Source organism: Columba livia, chromosome 13 (assembly GCF_036013475.1).
Source record: "Columba livia isolate bColLiv1 breed racing homer chromosome 13, bColLiv1.pat.W.v2, whole genome shotgun sequence".
In the NCBI taxonomy this organism is placed as follows: Eukaryota; Metazoa; Chordata; class Aves; order Columbiformes; family Columbidae; genus Columba; species Columba livia.
Window position 1 is genome coordinate 6403132 of NC_088614.1, and position 22942 is coordinate 6426073.

The 22942-nt window shown below is 49.6% G+C and overlaps 4 protein-coding genes across 12 annotated transcripts in view; 3 read left to right on the plus strand and 1 right to left on the minus strand.

Moving 5' to 3' along the window:
* CBFA2T3 (CBFA2/RUNX1 partner transcriptional co-repressor 3) overlaps positions 1 to 3549 on the plus strand; it is a 29166-nt gene extending 25617 nt beyond the window's left edge. For all 9 annotated transcript variants that reach the window (XM_065028790.1, XM_065028788.1, XM_065028794.1 and 6 more), the window contains one exon: positions 114 to 3549. In XM_065028790.1, coding sequence (XP_064884862.1) covers positions 114 to 404 — 291 coding nt within the window. In that variant the 3' untranslated portion in view covers positions 405 to 3549. The remainder of the gene's footprint in view (positions 1 to 113) is intronic.
* Positions 3550 to 3701: 152 nt separating this feature from the next.
* PABPN1L (PABPN1 like, cytoplasmic) lies at positions 3702 to 9668 on the plus strand. The gene is made up of 8 exons (XM_005504722.3): positions 3702 to 4179; positions 4720 to 4894; positions 5391 to 5493; positions 5986 to 6038; positions 6518 to 6624; positions 6738 to 6825; positions 6942 to 7087; positions 7853 to 9668. Exons 1-8 carry the CDS (start codon positions 4160 to 4162, stop codon positions 7890 to 7892), a joined length of 732 nt encoding a protein of 243 aa, XP_005504779.2. The 5' UTR covers positions 3702 to 4159; the 3' UTR covers positions 7893 to 9668.
* A 1542-nt stretch (positions 9669 to 11210) lies between these two features.
* Positions 11211 to 15181, minus strand: TRAPPC2L (trafficking protein particle complex subunit 2L). The gene is made up of 5 exons (XM_065028817.1): positions 15092 to 15181; positions 13490 to 13662; positions 12458 to 12545; positions 12123 to 12202; positions 11211 to 11393 (listed from the first exon to the last, which is right to left on the minus strand). The coding sequence occupies exons 1-5, from the start codon at positions 15122 to 15124 to the stop codon at positions 11348 to 11350; spliced, it is 420 nt and encodes a 139-aa protein (XP_064884889.1). The 5' UTR covers positions 15125 to 15181; the 3' UTR covers positions 11211 to 11347.
* The window catches only part of GALNS (galactosamine (N-acetyl)-6-sulfatase), a 46212-nt gene continuing 38397 nt past the window's right edge, over positions 15128 to 22942 (plus strand). The window contains exons 1-4 of the mRNA XM_005504723.3: positions 15128 to 15318; positions 18973 to 19096; positions 20278 to 20352; positions 21361 to 21463. Of these exons, the coding sequence (XP_005504780.2) occupies positions 15214 to 15318; positions 18973 to 19096; positions 20278 to 20352; positions 21361 to 21463 (407 nt within the window). The 5' untranslated portion in view covers positions 15128 to 15213. The remainder of the gene's footprint in view (positions 15319 to 18972; positions 19097 to 20277; positions 20353 to 21360; positions 21464 to 22942) is intronic.

A 22942-nucleotide genomic window follows, 5' to 3' on the forward strand; every position in this document is an offset into this window, starting at 1 on the left:
GTTCAGGATGATGTGCACGGTTCAGGATGATGTGCACAGTCCAGGATGGGGGTGCCTGCTCTGGGCTGGGGATGCAGGATCCGGGACTGAGCTTTACCTTTGCATTCCCACAGAGCTGCTGGAACTGTGGGCGCAAAGCCAGCGAGACCTGCAGCGGCTGCAACACTGCGCGCTACTGCGGCTCCTTCTGCCAGCACAAGGATTGGGAGAAGCACCACCACGTCTGCGGGCAGACTCTGCAGGGGCTGCCGGCCCCTGCCGCCCCCGCCGGGCTGCCCCCAGGTCCCTGCCAGCCCGACACCGTGGCCACCATCGCCAGCAGCCCCAGCGACACGGGCTCGGCGGCCGCTTCCCGCGCTGGCACGCCGGCCACCCCGGCTCCGCTGGAGACCGCGTCCCGCTGAGCCGCCCCGCGCTGCCGCCGCGCTCCGGCACACACGGACTGCACTGGATGCAATTATTTCCTCAGCTACCTGACTTGTGTGACCTCCGAAACGACCTCTCTAGCTCTCACAAATAATCCTCACGGATCCTCAAACTGGGCTTTAAGTGGAGTTAAGGCAAATACCGGTCTTCTCTGTTCTCTCTTCTGTCTTTCTTTTGGCTTTTTTTTTTTTGGTTGGTTTTCTATCGGTTGGGGGATTGTCATTCATTATTTTTTTCCTCTTTTTTTTCTATTTTTTCTCTCTGGATGCGGAGTTGGGCCGCAGCCTGGCCATGCAGTGACATGGGAGAGGCCGGCCTGGCCCCGGCTCGCATCGGCGCTGCCAAGGGGCTGCTTGCAGGAGGAAACAAACTTCACTTCTTCGTCTCTGTCTTCTTTATATTTTTTTCTCTTTTTCTTTTTTTTTTTTTTTTTGTAAAAAAAAATAATAAAGAAAATAAAAAAGAAAACGTCAAACTTTTTGGCTTTAAGTAAGAAATTGTAAAAAAGGGAAAAAAAAAAAAAAAAGAAAAAAAATCCAAAAACCAGACGACGCCAAGTCGAGCCGCGTGACGGACGCTCACCTGTAACTACCTTGCTAGCTAGCCAAGAACAGACCGGACTCACCTCTGCTCCAAAGGAAATCCAAAACCAAGGAACATCCAAATGTCTCTCCACTGCCAAAGTTCGTTTCGTTCTGTTGTTGCTTCCTTCTCCTCCCCGCAAGGATGGATGGATGCACCCCCGGGGCTTTAAAGAGTTTCTATTAAAATAAAGAAAAAAAAAGTGTTTTTTTTTTAACAAAAAAAGCAAGTCCCTGAGGCATGGGAGGGGGAGATGGTGGCTGAGAAGCGCCAGAGTCGGCACATCTCTACCTCTGCCCGCCGCCGCCCTGGAAAAAGAGAATTCAAAGGAAAAAAATGAGATTAAAAGACAGATTTTGGTTTTCCCCCTTCCCGGAGCCGTCAGGGGACACCTGCGGCCGGACCCCCCAAACCCCTCGCTGCTGGGCTGCTCCCACACCCCGCATTGGATTTATTTTGCAAGGATTTTTAAGAGGAAAAAGGAAAGGAAAACGAGCGCCACCTCCTTCCTGGCCGAGGAGGCAGTCAAGGACAGTGTCCATTATTTTGTATTTCTCGCATTGTTGTACAAAGCGCAGAGGACAGGAGTGCAATACGGAAAGTCCCCCGGCCCCAAGGAGGGCAGCCCCAGCGGGCAGGAGTGCTGTATGCTAATGTGAATGTAAATAGTCTTTGCAGAGGTCCAAAAAGATAATAATAATGATGATCGTGATAATAATAAGAGACATTTGCCAAATAAAAGATGCTGAGAACCCGCTGGAGGCTTTGACGTGGGGGAGTGAGGCTGCCGGAGGCGAACAGAAGTTGTTGTGCTCGATAGGAGCTGTAGTTTTTCCGCATTTGCAATAACCATCCTGTGTGTTTTCTGTAGGGGAGGAAGAGGAGGGAAGGGCTGGGGACGGGGGACTGGGTTGTTCTGTGCAGGGGAATGTTCTGTGCACCCCGAGACCTCGGTGCAACCCCCCAGGGGATTCCGTGCACCCCAAGACCGCAGTGCATCCCCCCAGGGAGATTCTGTGCACCTCAAGACCTCAGTGCATCCCACCGGGGGGATTCTGTGCACCACAAGACTGGGAGATTTGCCAGGTGCCCCTTGAGTGACTGTTCGCTTTATTTATGGTGTGACGTACGTGATATTGTCTATTTTTCTTACGTTTCCTGAGAAGAGGTAATATATAAGAGTATTGCAGATGCACCTGCTGTGGGGCTGCCTGCTCTGTGGGTGACTGGCCCATCCCTGCCCCTCCAGCCGTGGATGTCCCAATGTGTCCCCACATGCCCCTGGCCCTGCTCCGCACCAGGGCTCTGCCTCTACCTCCACCTCACCAGGAAACCAGGGACGAGAGCATTTCCATGGAGTCTGCTCTCGTTTCCACTCCCTTCACTTTTGTTTTTTTTTCATTTTAAATTTTTTTTCTTTTTTTTTTAAATAATAATAAAACTACTCTAAAGAACTTTGCATTGAAACCAAAAGCCAAGGGAGGGGACGGGCGGTGTGGTGCTAGCAGATGTCCAAACCAGAACGACAGCTTTAAAGTGTAATATTTCCCAAAAAATTAGTGATGCGGGGAGGACGGCAGTGGCGGCGCGGCTGTGGGGCCGGCGTGGAGGTGGCTGTGGTGGCCAGGAAGGTGCTGGCTGGAGTGATGGGGTATTATTTGGGGTGTTATTTGGAAATGGTGTCGGTGTGTGCGGGGGGCTCCCAGTCCCTGGGGGGAGGCAGAGCCCCAGGTGCTGGGTGCAGCACCAGGCTGGAGGAGGTGACAGGAGGGACGTGGCACTGGGACCCCATCCCTGGCAGGTGAGGGTCTCTCCAGCTCCTTCCTCGTATTCCCAACCTGAAATGCCAGCTGAAACCAAAGTGCCGCGTCCTGGCGAGGCTGGGCAGCCCGGAGCCGGGGTCCCACCCCTGCCTGGGCTTTGCTCCATTACTGCTGGAGCCCCCACAGACCCCCTCCTCACACTCCTCCTCCGGGGCCTGCCAGGGTCCCCCCTTCTGCTTGGGGTGTCCCCCTGGATCCTGGCAGGTTTGAGGTCAGGGAGAAGATGTCACCTTGTTCCCAGGTCCCAGGCACTGTGCTGGGGTGTCCTCACCACAGTGACAGCCGCGGGGGCTCCTCTGATGCCACCACACGTCACAGCCCTGGGAGGGAGGTGTCGTGCTGCTGTTCCTCCTCGCTCACAGCACCGGTCCCTGGTTGCCCTCCCCATGTGGGGCTGAGTCCTGCCCACATTACCCTGCCAGCCCTGGGGACAGGGACACCAGGGCATGGGGGTCCCTGGGGAGCTGGAAACCAGAGCCCCCTCCAGGGCTGGGGGGCATGGTGGCAGCCTGCCCTGCCCCGCTGGGTGGGTTTTGGGGGCCAGCCCAGAGAGATGAGGTGGTAGGACTTTCCTTCGGCATGCTGTCCCCCCCCCTTGCTGTTTCCTGCTTTCTCTAAGTGTACTGTATGTTTGACATGTGAAAGATGTAAACTTTATGATTCAGGTTATGTCTGTTCTTAACTCTGTATCTGTGTAATAAAGACAATTTAATATCAACCGTAGGCTCCGGGCTTGTGCTGGGTGCCCTCTCCTCCCTCTCCTGGCAGTGCTCAGCACGCCGTGCCCCCAACCCTGGGGGGTTTGTTATAGCCCTGGGGTCGTTTGCTGCCCCCTGTCCAGCTCTGAGGAGGGGTGTCTACGGTGACAGACATTGACGGTTGTCCCCAGGGAATCCAAAGGGATCTCCCCTCCCAGCTGCAAATGCTGCAACCCCTTGGGATGTCCTGATGCTGGCCCTGTGCTGGGGACAGCTGCTGGGAGCTGGCTGCAGTCCACAGCGCCACCAGCGGGGCTGGTAGACAATGAGGGCCGAGGGGGAGTCCCCAAACCCGAGGGGTACATCCCTGGCCACGCATGATGTCGTCCCCCCGCACACACGTGTCCGCTGCCGCCCCCGGGGATCGAACCTGAAGGCCCGCTGTCACAGCTGGGCACGGCCGCCCCTCGCGCCCTGCCGGCACGGGGCGGGGCCTGGCGGGGTGCCCTGCCCTGATTGGCCGCTGATGTCTGAAAGTGGCGCGCCGGCGCGAGGGGCGCACGTGGTGGCGGGAGATCCGCACGTGGCGCTGCTCGGCTGGTCCCACCGGCTCCGCGGAGGCAACGCAGCATGTTCGGGGGCCGGGCGAGGTGAGTCCGGGCCGGTGCGGGGACTGGGCTGAGGCTCCCTGGGCTGGAGCAGGGCCAGCTTCTTACCCAGGGGTGGGAGAGTTTGCAGCTCTGAGGGCTTCAACCCACATCCCAGGGCTGGAAGGGTGCAGGTTTGCCTTTGCTTGGGGGAAGCAGGATCCCATGTTGCTCCCTCTGGGCAGCCTGGGAGCTCTGCTGGTGGGACAGGTCCTGTTGAATCTTCCCCTTCCCTGCCAGCAGGCAGTGGTGCTTGCACCTGTGGGTTTTTTCACCCAAAGGAAGCTGCTTTCAGGTCCCCTTTGCAGCTGCCTGAGTTGGGAAGTGGCTCAGTATGAACTGGAGGCCACTCAGTAGCCCTCACTCCTGCAGTTCTGGGGTCTTGCTGCGAGCTTGCCTGTGGCACTGAGAGCAGCTTTGGTGGTGCCTGTTTGTCCTTCTACTGGAAGCACCCTTAAAGCCTCTGCCTGATGTTTTGCTTTAGGTGCTGTGTTAAATTTCTGTCTGTTTGTTAAATGGCTTTTTGTCCCTCTTCCTGCCCAGTCCTCTCTTCCTGGACACTTCAGGGATCTGGTGGAAGGACCCACCATCCCTGGCAGCAGTGGAGGAGCCCTGGGATGTGACAGAGCTGGCAGCTCTGTGGAAGGCTGCAGATGACAACTCAGATCTGAGCCAGCTGGAGGGGGACAGCAAGAAGGAGCTGGATGTGCAGAACCTGGTGAGTGCCTGGCCAAGGGTGGAATCAATTTTCCCTGTTTCCCTAAGGAAATGGGAAACTTTCTGCACATCTCTTTAAGTGCTTCCAAAAATTAAGATGTTAAAATTCCTGAACTGAGAAGCTGGAAATTGAATTGTCACTCTCTTGCTGCTTGGCTTTCACTGCTGAGATGTCTGCCTGGCTGAGTGAGAGTCAGTTGGTCCTGGTTGTCACCAGCTTAAGTCTCCGGTTCCTTCTGGCAGCTCTGGTGCTGTTGGGGCATCTCTGCTTCAGCACACGCTGCTTTGCAAGCAGTCACGGGAAAGGAAACGTTTCCTTATTCTTTCTCCCCAGCGGAACTGGGAGCTGAACAGCCTTTTCATGGGACAGGCTGTTGTCCCCAGCAGCCAGGCCACCATTGTCCCCAGCGCTGCAACATCCCAGCCCAGGGTGGGGAGCAGCATTGGGGTGTCCCTGCTCCGTGTGCTGCTCAGGCAAGTCTTGGTTTGGGTTTCAGGAGCTGGAGGCCATCAAAGCCAGAGTACAGGAGATGGAGAAAGAGGATGAGAGGCTGAAGAAGTTGGAAGCTGAGAACCGCTTCCTCCTGAGCTCAGAGGCAGGTACGGGCTGTCCCTGGGCGCTGCTGTCCCCTCAGGTGCACAGAGTGGCAACTGGAACCAGAGCAGGTGGCTCTGCCTCTCCTGGCAACCTGGGACCCACGTAAGGTGGCTGAGGGATGGTGTCCAAGGGATGGCATGATTCTAATGCAGGTTCTATCCCCTCTTACCTCCTACTTGTGTAGGCCAAGATGCAGTAAATTAATTTAATTAAATTTAATTCAGTTTGGTAACTGAGTTTAGCACCAACAGCCCCAATAGAGCACTCACCCACTGTGTTGTTTTTTTTTTTTTTCTGTGAAGACAGAGGTAGCAAGGGGATGAAGGAGGCAACAGTGTGGGGGTTGGACATGCCCAGATGTGACCAGAGACCTGGGGAGTTTTGCAATGTGTCAGCTCAGTGGTGGCTGTGCTGGGAGAGGACATGCACAGACAGATGTCCCTCTGCCAGGGAGCTCCCACAACCCCATCCAGCGCAGCCCCTTGTCTCTGCAGGTCTCATCCCAAAGACAACCGAGGTTGACCAGCGATCTGTCTATGTGGGCAACGTAAGTGGGAGGTCTCGGAGCACAGTCCCCCTTGCTGTTCCATGTGCAGCTGAACGTATGTCTGAGAGCCCTGTCATGGAGGCCCATCCGCCCCCCACCAGAGGCTGGCTGGTCCCATCCCAAATGCTTTTCCTTTGCCCAGCCCAGACTGGGAATGTGGCTCAGCACCTGCCCATGATCCTCAGCCGCTTGCAGAAAATCTCTTGCAAGTGTCAGCTCCCCAAAATACCCAACCGGCTGCTGTGCATGGTGCTGCATTGCTGGTTCCCTCAAGGGAGGATAGTTGTCTCTTGGATTTGGGTTTCCAGGCTGGAGCATTCAGCTGGAAAAGTGTCCTGAACCTCAGGAGATGAGGCCATGGTGACAAGGTGTGACTGGGGTTGGCCAGGCCCTTTGCCTCCCTTGGTGGTTTGTGGATGCAGATCCACAAGCTGAGGGTCTCACTGGTGACACTGAGGAACCCAGGACTGTCACTGCAGGTGGACTATGGGAGCACCGCGGAGGAGCTGGAGTCCCACTTCCACAGCTGTGGGCAAGTCAACCGAGTGACCATTCTCTGTGACAAGTTCTCAGGGCATCCTAAAGGGTCAGTCCTGCACATGGGCTGGGGTTGAGGCATCGGGGGTGCTGCCTGGTGCTCCCCAGCCTTTGGGAGCAGCGGGGTGTCCCTGGGGCTCTGCTCACCCTGTCCCCTTGCAGGTACGCCTACATCGAGTTTGAGGAGAAGAGCTCAGTGAAGGCTGCGGTGGAGCTGGATGAGAGTGTGTTCAGAGGCCGTGTCATTAAGGTAATTGCTGGATGAGACCCTGGGGTGGTGCATCGCTCCATACCTGCCTCCGACATGGGGCTGTGCCAAACCCTGGTGCCGTCAGCACTGGCTGAGCCCCCTCTGCCACCTTCCAGGTCCTGCCAAAGAGGACCAACATGCCGGGCATCAGCAGCACCGACCGTGGGGGCTACCGGGGCTGCTTCCAAGCCCGGGGAGGGTTGACCCAGCATGGAGGCTACTACAGAGGGCAGCAGCCGAGAGTGCGAGGGAGGATGTACAGGTGAGCAGCTGGCAGGGGGTTTCCTTGCATATTTGGGTCAAGATCGCAGTGGAGTGGGGTGTCCCCAGCATGGGGATAACTGTCCTTCGCCCAGGCTGTGTTCAGCATTTCAGCTTTGCACCTCCCACCCTGGCACAGATGGGAGGATGGAGAAGGAGCGTCCTGTTGGATACCTGCGCTAGAAATGTCTCCTGCCTGTCACGCACTGTTAGCATCACCTCTGTGTCCCTGGAGTCGGCAGGAGCCTGGTGGCTGTCTGGCTGGGACACGGGCACCTCAGGGGGACTGTGGGCAGCCGAGATGGGGAAGGACAGATGTGAGCAGCCAGGGGTGGCATGGCAGAGCCATCCCCGCTGCTGTCCCCACGTCCCTTGTGTCCCCAGCACGGGACTGGAGCTATTCTCCAGCTCATCTCACTGCAGATTAGCTTCAGCCGTGTCCTAGCCTCTTCGGCACTGTGGGGGGAAGCAGAGAGGAGCTTTAGGGGTGGCAGAAACATCTGAAAACTCACCACTGTCCTCCCCCATACCTGTGGGGGCTTGGGGGTGGTGGGTGGGCATCCCACACCCAGCCTGGCTGGTCCCAGAGCTGGGCCTGGCTTTGGGGGTGCCCTGTCCTTTGGGGGTGCGCTGGGCTCAGTCAGGGTTAGCTGGAGCAGGAGGGTGAGTCCCAGCTCCCAGGGTGGGGAACAGGTAGCTCTGCTTTTTGGCATCTCAACTGAGCAATGCCCTTGTGCTTTAGGATGCTGATTTTGTTCATTTTCAGGGGTCGGGCAAGGCTGCTGCCGTGGTATTTTCCATACTAGAAAGGACTTGGACTGCCCCTGGTGATGCCGATGAGACTGAAATGAGGAGATGGGATTGGAGAGATTTGAAAATATGCCTACCCAAGCCAAAAAAGATTAATTTTAACATGCTGTCTGCCTGGCCGTGAGGTTTAGTGGCATGGCAGCTGTGTGCTGGGCTGCAGGAGGGAGGATGGGACCCACTCGCACATCACCAGATTCCTGCTGGCTGCACGGGATGGACTCACCTCAGCTTTGCTCAGGGGGTTGCACTTTCATCCAGAACAGTCTTATTCCAGAGAACACCCTGTCCTGGGAAGGAAAGAGCTTTCCCAGACCATCATCCTCATCCTACAGGAAAGGGCTGTACTGGAGGGTTTGCTTTGGCTTCTCAGTGTCCCTGTGCCCTTCACCCTCAGTGAAGCACCCTCAGCTTTGCCAGATGTTTCTACAAGAGCTGAATCCTGCTTTCTCCTGCCCACAAGAAGATGCTAAAGACCTTTCCAAAGACTTTTTAATCTTCTCCAAATCAGTCTTGGGTTGCAGCTATAGATTTGACTGCTGAGGAGCTTTTCCTTTATCATTGTTGTGGGTTTCTGACCTTACTCTTGGGAAGCTGGATGGAGCCCGATGATGTGATTTGGGTTTAGTTTTAAGCTCACTGCTGCTGTTGTGCATCGAACAACTAGGGGAGGGAAGCAGCATCCCTTGCTGTCTCTTGAAGCCTCTGTATCTCTGTGGTGCTTAAACAAGATGTGGGTGTCACAAAACCCTTCCCTCCTTTTATTTCAGAACTCAACAACCCCCTCCTGCCTCCTCCTGCTTTTATTCTGAAGCTACAGGGATCAGAGTCCTGCTTAATTTTACTTCTAGCAATATTACAAATTCATCTCCGCTGTTGCAAATGGGGTCTGTTCTACCCCTTTCCTCCCAGCACTGTTCCTGCTCCAGAGCCCTGTGTGGGGATGGTGTGAGCCCAGCTGAACCCGAGGGCAGGCACCAGAGTTGGGTACCAGGAGCGGGTGCTGCCTGGAACTTCTCCTTCTGCTGATTCCTGAGCTTTGAAACCACTCATTTTTAAAGGAAAAGCTTTGTGCTAGCAGAGGTGGGCTGCAAACACCAGCACACAGTGTTACCCTGTGAAGTTCTGCATTGAAATCAGGTTTATTATGTAATTCTCGCACTAATCCTTCGGGATCCCTGGTTAGGATTCCTTTAACCCGGATGCAACAGATGTGACTGATTCCTAAAGCAGCTTTTCACAGCTCAGAGGGCATTGCCAGGCAAAAAATCCCACTTTTTTCCTTTTTCCCTCCCTTAAGGTCTCAAGACTTTTTTAAAGCTTGGGGCTTTAACTCTTGATGTGTTGATTTTGCACTTTGCTCAGTGTAGACTGTGCTGCTGGGACCAGCCTTGATCCAAGCCACCCTTCAGCTTAGACTATAAAACTGTCTTTTTCTAGAGCTTTTAAACTTTCTATTTAGTAGCTTTATGAATTCTTGAGACTTAGTTTTTAACAAAAACTACTTTGGGGTGTTTGGACTTCTCTTGTAGAAGAGGAAATACTGAACTCCTGTCTCTGTGAGTGAAAAAAGTGAAGAATTTTATATGAAAACATTCTGGAATAGCAGCGTACAGCTGTGCATTGTTTAGATGGTGGGAGAGGCTGGAACACTTTCATTTCCCATTATTGAACAGGTTGTTGTTGTTGATTAAATGTATTCTTTAGTTCTGTTTGAGAAAGTATTGTAAATGTCACTTATTTTTAAAATAAATGATCCTGCTGTGTGAACCTCATCTGCAGTATGCTGATACCTTCGCTGACATGCCGTTCTCCAGGATTCTTGTATCCTTTGGAGCTGTGCTGCTATTTTATTTTTTTATTATTATTTTTAGTTATGTTGTATGTATTTAACTGATTAGGTGCTTGAAGAACAGGCTGCTGCCTGTGGGGCAGACTTGGTGTAGAAGTGTGTGGAAAGCACTGAGTAGCTGCTCAGTGCCTCCACCTGCGTTACCTCTGCTGAACTCGCTGCACAGCCTCCTGTAGTGTGAGTGTTCTGCACAAGTGATTAAGAAGCTGGGATGCTTTTCTTGTCTAGTTTGTATTTTTTTCCTATATAAATACCTGCTATTGATTTGGCAGTTCTTAATTAGAACAGCAGGGAGCTACAGGGAGAGGGGATGCTGATGGAGATGAGTTTGGGATGAGCTGGGGAGCTGTGCAGTCCTGATGTGATCTCTCAGTGTGGATTTATGCCTGCTGTGGTACCTGGGCTAGAAATAACCCTTAACATGACTGGCCTGGTGACATGGAGTTAACAGGATTTGCTGTTGTCACTTTGAAGTGTGAGTCACCCAAATATCTTCCCCAGGAAGGCAGGATGGGTACAGGGCTGGTGATCAGGTTGAAGGTGATGCTTTGAGAGCAGCTGTTTGTCTGCCAGTGTTCTCAGTGACTGGGGTTGGAGAGAAGCTCGCAGCCTGTGCCTGACTTGCAGAGTTTTGCCTTTTGAAAAGTACGCACAAGTCTGAGTGCTCCCAGGTAAGAAAAAGGAGCCCAAATAGGTTTGAATTGAGTATTGAGGTCTTCAGCCTGGAGAACAGGAGCTGAGGGGAGACCTTCTGATCTCTGAACTGCCTGAAGGGAGGTTGGAGGTGGGGGGCTCAGGCTCTGCTCCCCAGGAACAAGTGCCAGGACCAGAGGAAACAGCCTCAAGTTGCACCAGGGGAGACTGAGGTTGGATCTTGGGATCAATTTCTTCCCTGAAGGGCTGATGGACATTGGAACAGGCTGCCCAGGGCAGTGGTGGAGTCACCATCCCTGGAGGGGTTGAACAGACATGGAGATGAGATTCTTAGGGATGTTGGTTTAGTGGTGGCCTTGGCAGTGTCAACAGTTGGACTTGATGATCTTAAAGATCTTTTCCAACCAAAACAACTCTCTGATTCTGTTCCTGTCAGAATGAACAGTCCCGAGCAGCAGCGAAGGGGCTGGCAAAGAGCAGAAGGACCTGCTGCTGCTGTTGTGCTGCTCCTGCTGCAGAGGAACTGCTCCAAAGCACTAGGACTTGTGAGGAACAGGGTCACTGTCTGTCCCCCTTGGCTGTGATTGAGGTTGACCCTATGAATAATCTCTCAGCTGCCTCGTGCAGCTGTGCTTGCTCTCATCACAAGCACAGCAGGAACTGCTGTTTTTACACAAAACCCAAAGGCACAGCTGTACATGTTTGTGTTGGGGGCAAACCTCCTGTCTGATACAGCTGACCTTCTCTTGTGTTACCTGAAGGTGTAACTGTGCTATACTCAGGTTTGCTAGAGTAGAAATGCACACAGACCTTGCAGGTGTCAAGTTTATTTTACATAGAATAAATTTAAATTATTACACAGAAGGAAGACAATATATACATCCCTTTGCAGGTTCACTCCTGTACATGGGGAATGTTCTCAGTGCTCAGATGAGAAGGGGCAGAGCCTCAACACACCTGCATCATCATGGAGTTCACCATATTATCAAAAGCTCTAGAGAAGGAAACAAACACACAATATTAAAGGAAGCAGCTAGTTCTGTGCAGCAGGGCTCTGGTAACAAAAGCAATTGCTAATGATGCCTTTTGGTGGTTAACAAGTTGGCTTTCCCTGAGTTGAATCCATGGGTTTACTCCTTAACTACAGCCTGTGCTGTTGAGTAAATAATGACTTTTAATTAAGCTGAAGTAAGGACAGGTCTTGTCCTGGCTGTAGCCCTGCCTCAGCAAAGTGGAAAAGTTGTTCTTGTCTGGGCAATAAAAATTCCCAACATTATTAAAATTCCCTGTGAATTAGAGATGAGAAATGGGGGCACTGGCCCTCACATGTGAAGAATTACACGTGCTGAAGCTGATCTGTCCTCACCCAAGGACAATCCCCGGACAAGTGCAGTTGTTCACTCTTTGACCTGCTTTACTAAGCCATGTTTATTTTCATATTTACCCATTAAACAGGCAATTTTTTTTCTCCCCAAGAAATGAATTTTCTTGAGCCAATGTTTCTAATCACAGTTCTGAGGTGGGAGTGAGAGTTCAGTGTAACTTCTCAGGAGACCACTGGAGTTTTTGTTTATGTGGAAACAGCCCAAAACCAAGATAGCAGGTTTCCACTGAGGCAGTTAGAGCCTGGTCAACCACAGGGATTATACTCTTGGTCCTATTACATCATTGTGCACTGCAAGCTCCAGAAAGATGACAAAGATCAGAATTATGATCAACTTACCTGGAATTGATGCGGTCCCCTGGGTTATAAAAAGGGTTACACATTATGTCCGTGTATGAATTATGCAGCTTTCGGAACATCTGAAAAAGGATTGTAGTTTATTTTTCTGTTGTGTGTGTTTTTTGTTTTTTTTTTTTTTTTTTTTTTTTTTTTTTTTGTGTTGTTGTTGTGTTGTGTTTTTTTGGGGGGGGTTGTTTGTTTGCTTGTTTTGAGGTTTTTTTGTTTGTTTGGGGTCTTTTTGTTTTTGTTTTGTTTTGTTTCTCAGCACTTTATGAATAAACAGAAGTAACAAAAGCACTGATGTGGCAAGTTGTGCTCTGACTTCCTGCACTTACGCTGCGGATCTCATTGTCTCGAAGTGCTGTGTTTGAAGAATCCACCACCATAACAAACTTCACCTTCGAATTGGTCACGTAGCCATATCTGTGTGGCTGTTAAGGCAAGGGCTTCTGACACACCGGAGACTGGCAAAGCAACTAAGCCAGGGCTGGAATACACTAAAAGAAACAAGTTGAGAGGAAACATCCCATTCTTGCTGCGCCCAGCACATAACTAGGGCTACATGAGGTCAGCAAGACACTAGATTGCAGGAACTGCAGCCCTTTTCTGCCTGATTGCTGCCACCTTGGGTAAATCCAGGTCAAGCTCGCTCCTACACTGGCCAGTAACACATGCCTTGAATTTCAGAAAAAAGCTCCCACTATTTTGAGGGGTTCTCCATTCTTAAGAACCATTTCAATGAGACAGCCACCTTATTTATTCTTGTTTGGGAGGCCAGAGAGACCTGGAGATCTTCTAATATCAGCCAGTGTGACTGCAAACTTAAAAAATGAACAATCAGAAACCCAAAAGTCAGGTCTGTTACAGCAGGTAACTTCCATCTGTGGGATTCAGAGAAAAGGCCAAAGAAAGATCAAAAGATCAGCTTCGTGGCTTGAAAACACTGGGACAGCTGTGGTGACAGAATACAAGTTTTAGAGAAATCAGGCCACATACCTGGTATTTAGGTATTTATAGTGGTGACCTAGAAGACACCTTCATAACCCTGCTACTTTGGAGTTTAAATTAGAGAGTCTAAGCTTTTTTCTAGTCACAGTCAACAGTTTTAATGAAGCAGAGAATAAAGTATCAAGTTTATGAAATATGAAGTCTGGCTGCACCAGACACTCTCTCAGCTGCTGAACTGACCAGGGCACCAAACCTGAACCTCTGCATGACAAACTGGTCAGCGATCACAGATTTCTTTGCAGTATTTTCTGCTGATGTCTTTAATGTGGTGCCAAGTAGGGAGGTTTCCCATGCGGAAACCCTCACAAGAGAGATGTTCTAACTATATGCTGGCATGGCAAAAGGCATGAGAAAGATACACTTTGTAGTCTTCAGTTGGGTAAAGGAGCCCCAGGTACAGTTCCCTCTGATCTACGAGAGCTTTGCCCATCGCAGAGATCTTTTCGTCCACGACATCGAGGGAGGTGTGCACGGTGTAGTGGAACTTCAGCTCATTCTCAGTCGGGATGCTCCGGATGTAGAGGGGATAGTTCTGCGGAGAAGAACAAATTATGTGAACTAGGACTGACCATTCCGCTGTGTGAGAGCTGATGCCCAGACGGTGCTTTCACACTAACTGCTGCTGTTAGGCGTGAGCTATTTTAACCACTTTATGTTCATAGCTGTTGCAGCACAGCCTGCTTTACAGCGCTTGTGGAGCTGATCTGTCTCCATAAACCAGTGACAGAAGAATGATTTGCGCAGGCACTGCACAAGGCTCAGGTCTCTCCGCTGCGTGATCTGTCCCCTTGCCCCAGCACAGCCTGTCCCCAGCTCCTTTTGAGGACAAACCCCCTCTTCTCCTGGCAGCAGGTCAACGGGACACCACAGGGCACACTTGTGCTTCCCCTGCCCTTATCCCAGCCAAATTCAGCCTGCAGTGTCTGTCCCGCTCTCCCAGTACCTGCCCAGGCTCTGCACCGCTCCTTTCACCCCTGCTGAGGCCTCAATCTGAGACCCAGCCCTGCCACTGAAACAGAGAAACAAACCTAACAGCAGAGTCAATGATACTGCTAAGCGCATTCTTTATTTTATCAGCACCAGGGAACACTGGGGATCATCCTCCATAAGGGCTCCAAAAACTGGATGCTCTTGCGTTGCTTATATTCACATAATTATTACCATTTTTGGAAATTTTGACATGCGATACATCTGTACTAAGAAATAATTTATGATGTTAGTTATAATTGTTTAGTTTCTTACAATACATCAATTATTTATCAGTTAAATACAAATTAAGCATCCTGCTTCTAAACAACCTATTTCTTTTCTGTCTCCTTCTTGTCATGCAGAAGAATCTAAAACTTGAAACTATCCCCTCCTTTTCGTGGAATTATTTCAGCTGGAAGAGACCCTCAGGATCATTGAGTCCAACCATAACCTAACTGTAGCACTACCCCATGTCCCTAAGAACCTAATCTAAACGCCTTTTAAAGACCACCAGGGATGGTGACTCCACCACTGCCCTGGGCAGCCTGTTCCAATGCCCGACAGCCCTTGGGGGAAGAAATTGTTCCTAAGATCCAACCTCAACCTCCCCTGGCGCAACTTGAGGCCGTTTCCTCTTGTCCTGGTGCTTGTCCCTGGGGAACAGAGCCCGACCCTCCTTGGCTCCAAGCTCCTTTCAGGCAGTTCTGAGATCAGGTAGTCTCCCCTCAGCTCCTGTTCTCCAGGCTGAACCCCCCAGGTGGTTTTGCAGGTGCTCAGAAAGCATTTATCACGCCAATGATGGGTTGCAGCTTCTCTTCACCACAGCCCCACCACCTCAGTCCCAGTCCTGCTGGCTTCACCCCTGCTCAGCCCAAACCCCACCCCCCCCCCTCCCTCCCTCCCCATCCCACCCGGCCCCGCGGCCTGAGCCCCAGCCGTGTTCAGGCCGCACAGCCCCGGCCCTGCCACCCCTCTCAGGATTTCCCGCCCACCTCCTTGGCGATCACTGCGATGCACACCGCCATCTTGGCACCGCCTCTACCGGCCCCCAGGCCCCGCCCCTCCCGCGCAGTCACGTGAGGCGTCTCTCACGTGACTCGGGGAGGCGGTTGCCATGGCGAGCGTGGTGCTGGTGCTGCTGTGGCTATGGCTGTGCTGGGCCCTGGGACCCGCCGCGGCCTCTGCGCCGCCCAATATCCTCCTGCTCCTCATGGACGATGTGAGTGGGGCCGGGGGACCCCCCCTTGGGGAAGGGGGCGCTTGTTACTGGGGTGGGGACAGAGTTTGGTCTCATATGGAGGAAGTCACTCTGTGGGGTGGGGTTGACACTGAGGGGGGGCGTTAGAGTGGAGGGAAGGGACGATGTCACCGGGGACAGGGACCTGTGATCAAGAAGGGGGACAGGTACCTGTCCCCAGAGAGACGCTGGAGTTCCTGGAAAGGGGTTAGTGTGGCTAAGGGGAATTGTGGCCTTGGCCTCAAAAGGTTCTTGTTAGGGGGTGTGGGCTGGAGAGGCTTTTTATTGGGGTGTGAGTGGGGCCTTTGTGGTGAGATGGGGAGGGGGGACTGTTATTGGAGTGAGAGCAGGGCCCTTGTGGTGAGATAGGGGGGATCGTTACTGGGGTGAGAGAGGGACCTTCATGGCGGGAGGGGGCTTTGTCATTGGGGTGAGAGTGGGGCCTTTGTGGTGAGGTGTTTGGGCTTGTCATTGGGGTGAGAGCAGGACCCTCGCAGTGAGGTGGGGTCCCAAGGCTGGCGGGGGGGCTCCCCTGGCCGCCCACCCTCTCCCAGGCCCTGGCGATGGGTGCTGAGCAGGGCATGGCTGCGGTGAGTGTCTGTGCCTTGCGGGCAGGGCTGCTGGCAAAAACATTTTGCCAATATCTGGGAAATCGGTGTGTGCACAGCACGTCAGAGGTGCTGCAGGATCGCTGCGTTCGCGGGTCACCATGGCGCAGGGGCTGGGTCTAAAGCTGTGCACAGGGACTTAAATAGAGTTTTCATCGTGTTGGCTCCCCCTGAGTCTTATCCTGCAAATAACTCTTCTTCTGGACATCCTCCTAAGTGCACATGAAGTTCCATTTTTGAGCCTGGCAAGATTTGTGTTTTGGGAGCGTGTCTTGAGTGTTTATTTGCTTCTTTGTTCTCTCTGGCGCTCTGTCGCACGGAGTCCTGTGGGGCAGAGCTCTCCCTGCTGTGCACAATCCCCCCAAGGTCACAGTTTCCAGGTTCACACATCATCCCTTCCAGGCGATGTGGCCTCCCTGTGCTATGCCCGCTCCCTTTGTCGGGACAGCACGTGAGCAGGGGCTGTGCTGTGATTCATGGTCAGGGATCTGCAGCACAGCGATTCAGGCGCAGCTCACAGGTCAACGTGATGATCTGGAAAAGTTTGATTGAAATAAGCAGGAATAGTTGGGAAGTGCTTAACTCTGAAAGTAAGTAACTGTCATGCTCAGTTGCTTTCCTTCTCGAGTCCTTTCCAGATTTTGTGCAAAAAGTGGTGAAGACATTAAAGGAAGACCCAGGCCTGGCGTATCCCTGCCCTGTCCCTCCTTCAGGGCAGAGCTGCCCAAGGTGACCTGTGCTAAAGACACTGCAAACCTCTCCTTATTCCTTCTGTGTGGCTGTCCTGCTGAAAACAAATGAGACTCTCAGATCTAGAAAGTCAAGCCCTTATGCAAGCGTTTTGGAATCGGTGCTTACACACCTACATACCTTACCTGGAAGTCTAATCATCTGATCTACCAGTCCATTCATAATGACTGAGCAATTATCTCTGCAGTCCTTGGCAAAGGATTCTGTTCACTGGCTGCTAAATGTTGAAAAACAGGGTGTCCGGGTGGTTTTCAAACCTTGATAGAATCATTCTGCAGTTAACCCTTGTTTTGTAGCCTACAAAAATAATTGTAGCAGTATCTTCTAATACTAGCCATGGGTGTACTGGTAGTAGTGCTGAATAAGGTGCAGCTGCAGTGTAGGAAAAGAAACTCCAATACATTTCAGGAAATGTTTTTAGAAACACAGACTTGCCTCCTGAAAAATGGAACAAGAAGAAAATTATTTCTGCTATTTTTTGCTCTCTGAACTGGGGAGCAGGGGAGTGCAATAAATCGTTTAGAGCAGAAATAGTCACAGATTTTTTTTTCCGACTAAAAGTCTTAGCCACGTGGGCTAAGAAATACATTAATTTCCAACACATTCAAGGTGCCGCCATCTTTCTGTTTTGTGTGTCTTCTGATAATTTTGTGTCGCCGTTCAGTGTTGGTAGTAGAAATGTGTTGTGTGCCATTTTAAGCTACTCTAAAAGCTGAGGGTGAGTCTGTGACACGAAGGGTGGACAAGCTCTAATTGCCTGTTTGGCTCCATTCTGCCAATTCAACGTGACTATTTTCATGGTGTTTCTACACCAAGATAATGTGGAAGATGATGACCTCGTGAGCCTGGTTCTTCTGGCCACTTGAGCCTCCAGCAGTTCATCTCAATTTTCCAGCCAGGATTTTTCCCCCCAAGCTGACGTTTGTAATTTTTAAGATGAATGCTCCTTGGGACAGTGATTGTCTCACTCTAGAAGTGTTGTTACAGCACAAGACATGATGAGGCACAGATCTCGAGTGGAGCTTCTGTGAACTATTTATTTATTTAATATGCTGTTCATTAAAAATACATCTCCATGGTCTTTTTTTCCTTTGATCCTTCAGTAACTTCTGTGACTCTGTCACTGTGTGTGACTCAGAGCAACATGATATTCTTTTTTTGCTTTCTCCCTTGATGATAAAGATACCAAAGAATCGAGAACTCAGCGGTGATCCTGTCGAATCCATTTTAATTCCACGTCCTGGTGTTAGGTAGTACCATTTAATTGCTTCTCACTCAAAGCTCAGCAGCCAGTTCTGCAGCTCACCAACGATTTTCTTTTCCAAACTGCACCACTGCAGTGTAAATGTTACACTCTCAAATGGGACCAGACAGATGGTTTTCTAAACATCTCGATACATGACGCCCTCTCTATCAGTTGCTCACCTGATACGCATCCGTATTAAACAAAGCTATTGCATTTTTAAAAGCATAATACAATCTTTAGCAACCTTGGTGCCTAATTGCTCATTAAGTTCTTCCCTTCTGGAACCTTCTGTTTTAAGTCACTTACTTTTATTTGGATTATTACCAGTAATAGTTTTCAGCAATGAACACAGACGACGTGACGGTAATTTTACGGTTCTCCTGGTGCGTGACCCCTCTGAATCAGGAGGAAGACACAGAGTGAAGCCACTGCCTTGCAAATAAGCAGAGTGAGATATGATGCTGCTGGCAGGTTTCTTTCCAGAGTTTGCTTTTTAAATAGACGCTTATTCTCTTTTCTGCAGCACTGGTTTTGAGTTTAGACCTTTTCCTTGCGTTTCTAGTTATATATACACAGATGGAGAGAGAGATGCTGAGGTGGATTCTTGGGGTCTGTTGTCCAACACAAAGACACGTAACCAGGGGCTGAAGGATCAGACTTTGCAGCTCTACGACACTGAGTATCTAATGTGTAACTTCCTTTTCCTCCCTGTCTTCAGGCACTTGAGTAAGAGTGAAGGCATTAGGGTTCTTACCCAGATCTCAGTGTTTTAATGCCTGTTAGCAAGTAATTTAATCACATGTGCCTTGCTTTCCCATTTACCAATGAAACCTACGATAGTTCCCAGCTTCCCAGGGTTGGGGAATATCATTCTTATCACACTTGTGAAGTACTCCCAAAGCAGGGAGGTAAGCACTATAAAGATTTAGAAATTAGGGGATATGATAAAATTGTTATGTGAGCCCAGAAGCATTGTTTTGATGGTAGAGTAAAAAGTACTTTTACGTCTCTTGGTGTGTTCTTTTGACACAGATGGGTTGGGGCGACTTGGGAGCTTTCGGAGAGCCTTCCAAGGAAACTCCTAACTTAGACCAGATGGCTTCGGAAGGGATGCTTTTTCTGGATTTTTATACTGCCAACCCCCTCTGTTCTCCATGTAAGTAAACTGGGGTTTTAAGCTTGCATATAAGCATGCCACCTTTGGAGGAGATTGGGATGTTTGCCAGCATCTGACATGAGCTAGCGACCAAACCAGTGATTACCCTCAGGGCAGAGCTTGGATTTGGTGCTTTGATCTTCCATTTTGTGCTCTTTTTATTTACGTTTTGATTGCAAAACATACAATCTTTGGTTCATGCAAAGCAGTGTTTCGATGATCGAATCGGTACAGCTAAAGGATATTTTAAAACATTCTGGTTTAATGTTCTGGCCTCAGTCACTGCAGTTATTTAATCTTTCTTATTTTGGGCTAAACAGACACAGCAGTATCTAAACTGTTGCTGAGCACAGTTTGTATGTAGTTTGTCCAATTGCATGGGCTTTGGTGAGATCTTCACGCCAGGAATGAGAGCGGGTTGTGTCCTGGTTTTGACCCTGGTGGTTTGCAAGATTCTTGGGGAGAGACAAGAGATAAAAGAAACGTTTGAGTCTGGGAGACACAGATATTTTTATCCTTGTTGGTTTTTCTGTGTTTTTTTAGTTTTCTTTTTTTCCCCAAAACCTGATTGGCAGCCAGGAACCGAAACAAAAGTGAGAAAGAGGGACTTTCTATTTGGGCTTTCATTTTGGATGTCATTTGTCAGTGTGCTGATGACGTCCTTGCCCAGAAAAGGCATTTAAAATATGCTGAAGTCCCGCTCAGTCCAGTGGTGGTTCTGCATATGCTTAAAGTTAAATGTCTGCTGAAATGTTCCCTGCAGTTGGGACTTGACTTTTACTGTCAAAGCTGGATGGCTCGCTCTTTGCTCTTACACCATTTCTGTTCAGGCAGGCTTGACAACTTAGCCTTAAGCATGTAATCAGTTTGCTTTATGATTTCCTCTTAAATATATATGTCAAGTATTCCTTTAATAATTACTGAGATATGAGGGCTGCTACATTGACTATTGGAAGTAATTGCTTTGCAGCAGTGGGTAGTTTAATAGAGGGGACAAATTTCAGTCGGGTTTTTCCTGGAATAACTCGAGTGGTGTTGGAGCCCGACTGTCGCTGTGGCTGGAGAACAGAGCGATCTTGGTAGCTGGCTGTGGCAAAAGGACAGTGTGCTGTTCTCAGCCTTAATACAATAATATTAATAAGAGAATGCATGTAAAATAAACCAATTTCTGTTATTTGCAGCAAGGGCAGCGCTGTTGACGGGCCGTCTCCCGGTGAGGAATGGTTTTTACACCACGAATGCACATGCCAGAAACGGTATGGGCTTCATTCCTGGTCTGCCTTCCTCTCTTGATTTCCCTCTGTGCTTCGCAGGAAGTTTTGCTTTGAACAAAGGCTTGGCCTGGGGATCTTCCAGAGTGGCACAAAAAGATGACCATGTTAACTGCCTGTAATAAGGGTGAAATTTATTGCTTCCTCCTCGTCAAGCAGAAAACCTCCTCACATTCAGAGACATAAACAAGGCTGCTTGATCCATTTGCTTCTGTTGGCTGAGAACATTTCCTCTGGGCAGTCTAATTGGCGTCTGGTGGAATAAAATCACGTGTGGTGCATGTTAACACCCAGAGGAAAGAACAAGCTGCTCACAGTTTTATTCAGCAGCCAGTTTTCTAACTCATTTCAGCCCTGGCAGTTTTATAGCACCATTGTGCCCGTGGAACTTCCAACCAGTTCATAACATTTCTGGGTTGATTTTTGGTTCCAGCGTGACAGACATCACATGAGATCACACACGCACGGGCAGGAATCAGCAGCTGTGTACTGATTCACGCCTGGTCTCAGCAACATGCTTGGCTGTCTCTGTCCTTACCAAAGTCATGCCTGGGATTCTTGAGGGCCAGAGAACTGTGGGAGTCATCTAATTTCTTGCAGTTTGAGCAAATTTATTGATCGTTTGTTTTAGGAAAAAAAAAAAGCCTTCATTTTAGAAAATATAAAGTAAATTTGCAAGAGTAAAGGCAACTCCAGTGCCCTCCTAAAGCACTTGCTTTCCTTATGACCACCCCCTTTTTGAGGGTTTCACCTTCATTCTGTGACAGCAGCCCCTTTGTTTGTTGGTCATGGTGAGCAAGTTGGTGGATCTCCCTTTGATCTCCCTGAATCAACTTGTTCTCTTCATCTCATGGTTTAGGAGGACTTACAAAGACTGATATTGCTGGGATTTTGAATTAATTGCTCTCTCTGATAAAGTAATAATGCTTCTAATGATGTCTACCCGTGAGCTTCTTGCTCTGATAATCAGAAATATTTGTTTGTTTTACGCAGCGTACACACCACAGGATATAGTCGGAGGAATCCCAGATTCTGAGTTACTGCTTCCAGAGTTGCTGAAGAAAGCTGGCTACACCAATAAGATCATTGGCAAATGGTACGCTTATTTTAAGATCTCTTACTTTGAGATTTCAGTATGCGTGTGTATGCATTTTGAAGGCGTAGTGGAACAAGCAGAACTGCAGGAAAAAACTGTTTTGAAGCTCAGATGTCCAATTTTTGAAATCTGTGGTGGATCTTCCCCCCTGCTGTGATCAATTGCTGAACTGAGTGTTACCATTACAAGTACATACACCTATCTCATACAAAGAGTTGAAGGGGTTTTCATGTGTGTATATATATATATATATATATATTTCTAAGCTCTTCAACAGTTTGTGCTTTCATCCATGTATCACACTACTTAGTTTAATAAAAATACACCAAGATGTTCTGTTGGAACTTGGCTTCAGCACCTACATGCTCTTTATCTTTGGCCCCTGCTGTATGTTGGGGGGTTTTTTGTTGACAGAGTGGATTTGATCATGAAAGCTGCTTTTTTTTGGGGAGGTAGAAGTGTGTGATATAAAAATAGAGATGCAGACATCTCCAAGGCTATGCTGAAGATTGTTTGTCGAGTGCAGAAGGTCAGGGTGGGTAGGGGTAGACTTCTCAGGATGGTTGATACCAGGTGTTTTAAAAGATGCAGAGGGCTGATCCAGTGCTCTGTGAATATTGTCTTTTGACCTTATGGACTTGCATGAAAGGATGGTATAATCTTTGTAGAGGATACAGAAGAACTTATGAAAAAACAATGTTTTGCACTGTCTGCAAAGAATCAAGGGAAAAGCCCAAAAGGTACTTGGATCAAACAAGCACAGTGGAATTACTAGTGTAATATGGAAACTGGTGCATTTGTAACATTTGAATTTCAAATGCACTTGTGAGCTGTAATGGAATCCCATGGGGTCTGAGGATGTCTGAACAGTTGATTCACAGTTTGGAACCGTGCTGCAATAAATAAATGTATAAATAGCAACTTCAACACTACATAGAGTGCAGAGGAGGACTGCTTGGTTAACAGAGTAATTGTTAATGAAGAGACTTCGGACAGGAGAAGTATCAGGAGGATACCATTTAGGAAAGTAATAGAATACATTTTATTTAACAGTTTCATTAACAAGTTAAAGAATGAGATGGGATTGTGGTGAGATTCACCAGTGCTGCTGAAACTGGAAAGCAAGCAAACTAACCTGAGACAGCGAATTATTTATTACCGCAAATCCAAGCAGCAGAGTGGCCGTGAAGAATCGGATCAGTGGGCTGAATGCAATAAGATGCAGTTCAGTGCTAATAAATGTAAATTCATACACCCATGGAAAAGAAATAAACAACGTCAATACAGATTGGTTCCAGGCAGTTGTTTGGAAACCAGCAAATCTGGAAGGAGCTGCGGCTGCTAGCAGGAAGGAGACTAAATATGGGTGTGCAGGGCACTGTCACTGTGCACCCAAAACCGTGGTCCTGGGCAGGACTGGGTCGGGTTTGTTGCCAAACAGCAGCGGCCTCTCGTTTGTGCACACCGTGAGGTGTAAAG